The sequence below is a fragment of the Mus caroli genome, chromosome 1, assembly GCF_900094665.2.
Source record: "Mus caroli chromosome 1, CAROLI_EIJ_v1.1, whole genome shotgun sequence".
NCBI lineage: Eukaryota > Metazoa > Chordata > Mammalia > Rodentia > Muridae > Mus > Mus caroli.
The window spans coordinates 146,277,913-146,287,812 of NC_034570.1; the positions used below are offsets into that span (position 1 = coordinate 146,277,913).

Below are 9,900 nucleotides of genomic sequence, written 5' to 3' on the forward strand. Positions count from 1 at the left end.
CCATCCCCATTTAAAATACTAAAAGGAGCCAAGATACTGGTGTAAAGGTATATAGGTAGAGCTTGGGTCAGTATGATTGCCTTTAATTCCAGCACGTGGGAGGCAGAGGCAGACAGAGTTCAATGCCAGCTCGTTCTACAGTTCGAGTTCCAGGACAGCCAGGGCTACAGAGAGAAACTCTGTCTTGAAAAACCAAAACCCAAACCAAACAAACACTGCAATCTTGTAAAGATGCCAGGCAGAGGCAGAGAACCAGGTAGATCTCAGCCTGGTCTACATTCCAGGGCAGCCAAGAGACATATTAAAACCCAGTCTCAGAAAGCCAAAACAACACAAAGGCAACAGCAACCCAAGCTGCATCTTGTGAAGAGGGATCTGCATCTCACATAGATCCGTGTGCCTGCAGCTGTGTGTTGTATGCGCTTCAGTCCCTGGCTTACACACTCCTGGTCCTTCTTGACTTCCTTTTTTATTTTTTTCCCTTTCCTTTTAGATTGGTAGGAGGCATAAAACCATAACCTTAATATCAGGAGAGCTTTGACATTAGTCATTTAGGATAAAAAGAGTGATTTTTCAATGACTAGAGATGAGCCCAGTGTTAGAGAACTTGCTTGTCCCAGCACATCCTCTCAAGAAAAAAAAAAATTACTTTTATTTGCTAAATTGTTTCTAAGAAGTAAATTAAATACACATTGTATATGGTCTAGGTTCACATGTATTATCTTTTGAAATTGCCACAAAAAAATCTTAGAACTATTATTGCCTATATTTTAAAAGTTAGGAAATCCAAACATAGAGGTTCATTAACTTGCCTATAGTAACAAACAAAGATATTAGAAACTATGCTGGAGAGATGGCTCAGTGGCTAAGAGGACTGGCTGCTCATCCAGAGGTCCTGAGTTCAATTCCCAGCAACCACATGGTGGCTCCCAACCATCTGTAATGAGATCTAGCGTCCTCTTCTAGCCTGCAGGCATGCATACATGCAGGCAGAACATTGTATGCAAAATAAATAAATAAATCTTAAAAAAAAGAAAGAAGGGCTGGTGAGATGGCTCAGTGGGTAAGAACACCCGACTGCTCTTCCAGAGGTCCAGAGTTCAAATCCCAGCAACCACATGGTGGCTCACAACCATCCGTAACGAGATCTGGCTCCCTCTTCTGGAGTGTCTGAGGACAACTACAGTGTACTTACATATAATAAATAAATAAATCTTTAAAAAAAAAGAAAAAAGAAAAGAAAAGAGAAGAAAAGAAAAGAAAAAAAATAGGATCCATCTTAAAGACAAGACAAAACAAAACAAAACAACTTCTATACTTACAGTGACTTAGCCTTGCCACACACACCTGCTGTTTGAAACACACACAGACAGAACCAAACCAAACCAAACATTTGATTATGTAAAGCTACAGACCTTTGAGCAGTTACAAAGCTACATGGTGACATAATGCAGCCCCCGCCTGTGTTTTACCTCAAGAGCCTGGTGGTTAGTGGGGAATATAAAAAGACTCCTTTGTCTTATGTCATTTTGGCAGGGGGGAGTTAAGTTTCAATACAGACAATTAAAAAAAAAAAATTCAATAGTAGGAGAAACGTCTTTCTGTATGTAGACTTATCTAGATTTACCAGTTTTATTTGCTCTGTCATTCTGTTTATACATTCATACACATATCTATATCTATAAAATCTGTTAGTTTGTTTTTGTTTTTGTTTTTTTTTGAGACAGGGTTTCTGTGTTGCCCTGGCTGGCCTGGAACTTACCGTGTAGATCAGGCTGGGCAGCTTCTGCCTTTGAGTGTTGGGATTAAAGGTATGAGCCACCACTGCCCAGCTAAATATTTTTTTTTCTAAATCGTTTGAGATAAATTGGCAATATTGTGCTCATTTTTCCTAAATACTTGAATATTTAGTTTCTAAGAACAAATAGATTTCTTTTCATAACTATACCTTAATCAAAATTGGGATTTTAATTTTTATATTTTTGTACGTATTTTAGGAAGCTTCTGGAAATATTAAAAATTTTAATATTGATCCATTCTTTTTTTTTAATTACCCTCTTTTTTTTTTAATTTATTTATTATATGTAAGTACACTGTAGCTGTCTTCAGACACTCCAGAAGAGGGCATCAGATCCCATTACGGATGGTTGTGAGCCACCATGTGGTTGCTGGGATTTCAACTCTGGACCTTCGAAAGAACAGTCGGGTGCTCTTACCCACTGAGCCATCTCTCCAGCCCTGATCCATTCTTATTAAGGAATCTGTAGCTCATATTTAAAATTTTCATTTACTTTAACAATGTCTTTTCCAATTATTTGCTAAAATTTCTACCCCGACCTGATTTAGAATTGTGTATTGTATTCACTTGGCATATTTCTTTAGGCTCTTCTAATCTGCAATAGTTTCAATGTAAATATAGAAAATAATAAACCAGTTATTTTTGAGAGTGTCTCCCATTTTGGATTGTTTGTAATCAGCTTTAGATCGCACATTTTAGGAGTAACACAGAAGTGTGTTCTCAGTGCATTTTACCAGCAGTAATCACAGGATTTCTGTGTTGGTACTGATGATGTCAACTTTGTTCACTTGGATAATGATGGCATCTGCAAGATTTCTCTACTGAGAAGTTTCTGTTTCTTTATAATTAGTGAGTATTTGTGAAGAATACTTTGAAACTATCTACATACATATATTGTTTCCTAATTGTATTTCAACTACTAGTTTTAACATTCAGTAATGATTTTTAACTTCATTGTTCTATGTTTATTATTTGACATTCAACTATATGGAAGTATCCAGGCAAATTTTATGTCAACTTGACATGAGCTGGAGTTATCAGAGAGGAGGGACCCTCGATAGAAAAATGCCCCCATTATGGGCTGTAGGCGAGCCTGTGGGGGCATTTTCTTAATTAGTGATTAGTGTGGGAGGGTCCAACGCATTGGGTGGGGCCACCTCTGGGCTGGTGGTCCTGGGTTCTATAAGAAAGGATGTGAGCAGTACTACACCATTGCCTCTGTTTCCAGGTTCCTGCCCTGCTTGCGTTCCTGTCCTGACTTGCTTTGATGATGAACTGTGATGAGGAAGCATAAGCCGAATAAACCCTTTGCTCTCCAAGTTGCCTTGGTCATGGTGTTTTATCACAGTGATAGTAACCCTAACTAAAACAGAAAGAACTTTTCATTTCTCCGTACATCCATCTGTCCACCCATCCACCATCCACCCATCAGTCCCTTAAAAAGAGAAGTGTGTGAAAGGTCTGAGATTTTGCCCTGTATACAAGCTAGGTTACCCCGTTTCTGTTTCTTAAGTGCTGGCAGACGCCTTCTGGCTCCTGGGTCAGCCCAGGGGTTGTCAAACTGCATGAACTTGATTTATTTTGCATCCATTTTCCACATTGCCCAAGTCCCACAGGATGACACGGGTAGGGTTAGTTGGATTTCTGCATATGCTGTGGGTTGTGCATATAGGGAAAGAAAGAGCAGTGAGTTATAGGAATTCAAGCCCGCTTTCTGTCAGGGGCTGGAGAGATGTTACTGCATTCCCAAAGGTGTTTTGGTGGTCACAGGCCTGAGAAATGGCCTACATACAGAGTGGTAGGTGCCCAGTCAATTGAGCAAGAATGTATAGGGATTTCAGCACCCATGGTAGATTGCCTTTCCCAATATCCATATATTTATATTATATGGATTTAGGGATTTCTGTTTTATTCATGCAGTATAATACTAAGAATCTTCAAACTAGGTCCTCTGTCCTTTTCATATGCCCTAATCCTTGGGGCAGTTTCTTTCTTACTGACACAAGATATTCCAACTCTGTTAGTTTCCTAGGGCTGCTGTAGCAAAATGCCGCAAGCTCCTTATAACAAATTGATTTTCTCATAGTCTGGAGGGTGGGTGTCTGAAAGGAGGAGTTAGCATCTGTAGGGAGAAATGCTTGCTGCTTCATCTTCTGGTGGCTTGAGGACATTATGTGTCTTGTGGCTGTTCTAGCTTGCTCCTCTGTTGCTGGGGACAAAACAACAGCTGAAAGTAACTTGGGGAGAAAGGGATTGTATGTCTTATACGTTACAGTCCATGACTGGAGGAAATTAAGGCAAAGACTCAGGCAGGGACCTAAAGGCAGGAACTGAAGCAGAGACCATGAAGGAATGGTGCTTACTGCCTCCCTTTCAGGCTCCTGTTCAGCTGCCTTTCTTGTATAGCCCAGTCTGTCTGCCTGTCTTCACGTGGTTGTCTTGCTGAGGTTTCTCTGTGTGAGTCTTCCTCTCTTTCTTGTGTGAGGCCACCAGTCCATCTTAATCCGGCGTGACTTCAGTTTACGTGTGTGAAGATGATTTTCCTTTTTCATTTGGTTTTGGTTTTGGAGACAGGTCTGTGTACCCCTAACTGTCCTAGAACTCACTCTGTAGACTGGGCTAGCCTCAAACTCAGGCATCTGCTTGGCTGTGCCTCCCTGGGGCTGGAATTGAGTGCATGCTCCACTGTGGCCCCTCTTAACTGAAGATGGTTTTCTATCCCCCTCCCCCTTAAAGACAAGATCTCACTTTTTTTTTTTTAATAGCTTGGTAATATTAACAGTTCTGGAAGAAGTTTTCTAAATTAAAAGTCAGATTTTTTTCAAGATCCTGAAGACCACTTGCCATTTTCCTTACCTCTTTGAAGAGATTCTTGTTCTTGTGAGTAGTGTGACGGCCGCCATCTCTCTTGAGCTCTGTACGAAGGGTTCCAGTGCTCATAAAGAGTGTGATTAAATTTGAACTCTTCCCCAGATCTCACTGATTAAAATACACTAACACATATTTTGGATATGTACTTAAATTTCACCCTGATATGTAAAAGAGTACTGTTATATTGAACCAACTATAAAAAGACTTTTCTAAGATTTAGTTGGCTTTATTTTGTAATTCTAGTGTTAATAATCCTCAAATAGATTGGTTTTTAGACCTTAATTGGCTTTATTTTGGATTCTAGAATCAGACAATCCTTCATTCTATAAAATACAATAACTATTTTTTCTTTTCCCTAACATCTGTTAAAGACATTAATTATTACCCTATGCATCAGTTGTACTTTATGTTATAGAAGTTCTAGCTTGTGGGAACTGGGATATAGCTGCTGGTAGCACAGGCAGACAAGTGTCTGCTCAGAGGAGCCTGCACTGTGGCAAGAGTGAGTAGTAATATAAGTACATAGTACAGTGTTGTAGAAGGTGATCAGTATATGGACAGAAAGCGGGGAGAAGCAGAGGGTATGCAGGAGGCGGGGATCATTTCAATATGCTGATCAGGGAAGACTCACTAAACTTGAACATTAAGGAAAGGAAAAGGGAGCCATACGTATGGAAACACATCCACAGGCTGTAGAGGGACCAGGTAATACAAGTTATGGCTGGGTCGTACCTGGTGTGCTTTACACACTGCAGGGCTAAATGTGGGAGGGAGCGAGGAGCAGAGAACTAGAAAATTCACTAGACAATAAACATGGTAGTTTATGGTCGGGATTATGGCTTTACTCTGAGTGAAAAGGGAAATATTTCTATAGTGAGCATACTCCAGTCATAAGCTTGTAAAAAGATATAAATATTCTTCTATATTGTCCAGCAAACAATACCTTAATAAAATTAGTACAGGCATAAAATATATGGAACAGAAATATAAAACACATGAGTGTACAATGAGACCTTAGGAAGCCCCTTGCAACACACACCATACACCAAGCCATGCTCTTTACAGTGTGGTTCCACGTGCACAGCTCTGAAGAGCTGCTTGTGTGACGCTCAGATGCTAATGCCAGCAGGAGTGGGAGGAAATGAGAGGAATGGGGGTGGGGGTGAGCAATCACAGTGCATTCGGATACTTTCAGAAAGAGACAAGTAACATGGCAGTGAGCATCTGCAAATACTAACAAAGACTGGTAAGTTTTGGTGTCTCATGAAATACTTCCCAATTGAAATGTTTCTAGCAGATTAAAAGGTATAATTTGAACATTATCTATCAGTTCCATAAGTGGTAAATCTCGATAGTTCATGTAATTTAGTGTTTCTTCATCTGACCAGATATGTTTTTCTGCTCATTCCTAGTCAAACCTCCAGTGACCACCAGAGGGCACAAAGCTCATAGGAAATAAGATGATTTTATTTTGGGAGTTACCAGGGCTTTCTGCGTGTTTCAGTGCTATTGTTAGTCCCTTAGTTTTCACTAATTATTCCCTTTTCCTCAAAAAAGAAAAGCAGAGACAGAAACCTTAGATCTTGACCTTCACTCAGAATGTCATTAGTAAGGTCATTTCTCTTTCCTCGCTGATCTGGCGACTCTTAGATCCGCTTTATTTTACCTGTGTGTTATCTAGAAAGATAATAGCTGTGAGAACTGAAAGTCTTCTAATAACGTGGTTGTGTAGATGCCCAGTGGCCATCCAGCCTCTGCAATCCTGCTACTGTTGATCCAGTTGGGGTAGCATCGTCTACTGGTCTTTATTTGTAAATAATTATTAAAAACCCAGGCATCGAATCAGGTGGCTGTCATCCTAGCTCTTGTGGGGTGGAGGCAGTCGCACATCAAAATCCTCTGTAGGGATATTTAAGAATACAGACTCGAATCAGCGCTCCGGATTTACTCAGATATACTGCAGTAGAGTCCTGGCATCTGTTTTTGTTATGGTTTTGTTTTTATTTGCCCCCAAACTAATTTGGAGCATAGCCCAGAGTTGTTAGTGCCTTTGTGCCCACATTCTGCTCCTTTCAGGGTTAATTCAGTTGCTCTGTCTCTACTAGATATGTTTCAGCCTTCAAGACTCAGCCTAGTCCTTCCGGCTGTAGGAACGTGCTCCCTTTTCCTTGAGTCATCCTCAAATACAAACCCTGACTGGTTTCTGTGGTCTGCTCTTCTGTTGTACGTACCACTTGAAGTTATCTTTCTCTCCCACTGTACTGAAGACATTATCAGAATTTAGGCTCTGCCGCATTCACAGCACCTGAGACAGAAGCTGGGTATTAGTAACTATTAGGCTGAACTGAACTCACGTGGCAGTTGTGTCTATGGTATCAAACACAGATGCAAAAAGAGGGCTGAGGTGTAGCTCTGTGGTGAAGCAGTTGCCTCGCATGCACAAGGCCCTGGGCTCCTTCCCCAGCACTGAACAAACAGTCTTACAGAGGAGAATAATTTTGCTTCAGGAACAAGCCTGGCAGGAAAATCCAAAGTTTGATGGCTGGACTGTATTGAATAAGTTCAGTTGTCATTTAAAACACTGTCCTGTAGAGGGCAGCGTTTCCCAGTTGACAGCCTGTTCTGCCTCTTGTGTGAACTATATAACCTTGCTCATTTTGTGTATTTATCACTCTTGTAGACACAATAAAAATAACTCTTAGGGATTTAAAAAGCAATTTTAAGATGTTGTTAAAAATAAAATTGAAGAATCAAGATGACAATTTAGAAAAGAACATTTTATTATCTTTGTATTAAAAATGTTAGTCTGTGTTAATAGATAAAAACTATAAGGACAGAGTTTGCTTTCCTATGTAGTTCATATAAGTTCAGAAAAGTTAGCAACCCAGATTTCCCAGTGGCCCTCATCTGTCAGGAGCTTTGGAGGACACCAGTGTTCCGTGCAGCTCTTCACTGGTCGGGAGTGAGTGCGTCATTTTACTTGTGCAGTAGAACAGGGCTTTGTAACAAACAGTTGTACATTTAGGTAGACTACCTGAATCTGATGTCAAAGCCCCAAATAAGGTAAGAATAATTTTTGTTTAGTTTAAGAAATGATTTTTAAAAATTTGTGTTAAGTTAAAAAGTAACCGGTATATTTTAATTAGAAATTATGTTATAGAGAAATTATTTTATCTACTACAAAACCACTATTCTAATGGCATACTTTGTTATAATATGTTCTGTTATATTAGAAACAGAAATCTATTTTGAATCAGATTTACTGGTCTCCATATATAGGTTATTTCTGGTACAGAAAAGTACCATGTATTAGTAGTAACACGAATGGTCTACCATACTGCCTTTTAAAGGGTTGATCAGTTTTTTTAGGAGTTATAGAATTCTTGCTTCTGTCTCATTTCTGTGTATTACCCACTTGATCTACTGGAACCCTGGCTTAAATGGTGTGATCTTTTGGTTAGTTTCAGGGGAGCTGGGGGAAGCACACGCCTGGCACTCCTGTGGGGGATTTTCAGTCCCTGTCCTGTCGGCTGAGGAGAGGAAGTAATTTGTTAGTCTGTATTTTCATGTTTGTATAAAGCACAGCTTTATTCTTCATTTAAATATGTAATATATATATATATTTTTTTTTTTAAATAAAATTTGACTTTAAATAAATAAGACTTTAAGGCCTCACATCCCACCTTCAAATGACAGCCCGCTGTTGCTATATTAAATTCATATATAAGTTTAGTTTGGGATAACTCTCTAGTGTCCACACTGGGCCTAGTGACATTAGGTTGCTTTGAAATCTGACTTAATTCCTGCCAATATTCCTTAAGATACATAATTAATTATGTAGACATACTATGTAACTTGACATCTTGGAGTTTTTAAGTTTTTCCTTAAGTTGAGTTTTTAATATATTTGAAAAATATTAGTAAAACTCTAAATCCTCTGTCATTTTGGTTCATAAAAAGAGGATTGTGAATTTAGGAAAGGTATCTTTTTCTTATGAGTCATGCACTACATTCTTTTAAAATACACACATTTTATGTATTATTTTTTCTATCATTTATAAATATTTTTGTTTTGTTGTTGTATTGCTTTGTTTTGGTTTGTGTCCTGGCTTTTGTGGAACTTGCTTCATAGACCAGGCTGGCCTCAAACTCACAGAGATTCCTCATTGTCTGCCTTCTGAGTGCTAGAATTGAAGACGTGTACCACCACACCCAGCTATCACATAGTGATTTTCATTTCACATTTATTTTAAAAATATAGTAACACAAAAGTTAATGGAATTATATATATTTTATAAATGAATAATTCCTATTATATATTGTTATGGTCAAATAGCTTGTATTTTTATATAGTGCTTTTTATGTATGCATTAAGGGAAATCCAAGTTAGTCTCAACTAGCCCTTCTGACAATCCTGAAGGGTATTAACCTTTGCTGCCAGGTGAGGAAGCCACGGCTTAAGAACTTGACCAGTTTAGCCTGGAGACTGAGTTCCTAAGCAAGCACAAACGTAAGGCTCCAGACAATTGGCCTCATTTAGCCTTTTGGGTCATGCCACATTACTCAGCATTCAAGATTTTCTAGATCTTTGGCATCTGTGTTTTATATTGTTTCCTTACGGGCCCTGAGACTTTGGTCGGTTTCTATGGAGCCTATGACTGTCCTAAAGAGAGTTCTCCTTTAAGAGAACTGCTGCAGATCAGGTCCGTTACTTTATAGCTGCGTGCTCTGCCTTAACAGCACTCTACAGTTTCCCTTTGTATTTACCAGTGATTGTGAGTGAGTATCAGCAGAGTCCTAACAAATTAGCAATCATAAAACAATAGACAATTTGTCTTCTCTATTTCCCGGTCTCTGCTGAATCTCTAAAATGACCTCATAGTGAGTGTGTGGCTATTAGAAGTATGTGTGTGTGTGTATTTAGCAGTGTTGCTCTTATATTTAGATTTATACTTTGAAATTCCAACATGGATTGAATATTACAGTTTCATAATTTTAACCATGTTAAATGCAAAAATGACTAAGGGCATATGTACCTGTACTGTATAAACATATTGGTATGGACATGACTTAAATGTAAATCAAAAGTTTCAAAGTGAGTTAGCAGGCAGATGTAGGATCGCGGGGTTGGTGGTGGTGCTTTCCTTTCCTGTATGTGCATGCATGCGCATATATGTGAGCGTGTGCATATGCATGTGCATATATGTGAGTGTGTGCACATGCATGCGCATA

General features: G+C 39.1%; 1 protein-coding gene across 3 annotated transcripts in view; it reads left to right on the forward strand.

The window, feature by feature from the left end:
• Acbd6 (acyl-CoA binding domain containing 6) overlaps positions 1-9,900 on the forward strand; it is a 136,717-nt gene that overhangs the window by 11,282 nt on the left and 115,535 nt on the right. Inside the window, exon 4 of one of the 3 annotated variants that reach the window (XM_021161215.1) lies at positions 3,027-3,115. The exons of the other annotated variants lie outside the window; for them this stretch is intronic. Within the exon in view, the coding sequence (XP_021016874.1) occupies positions 3,027-3,056 (30 nt within the window). The 3' untranslated portion in view covers positions 3,057-3,115. Of the gene's footprint in view, positions 1-3,026; positions 3,116-9,900 lie in introns of those variants that run through there. 3 annotated transcript variants of the gene reach the window in all.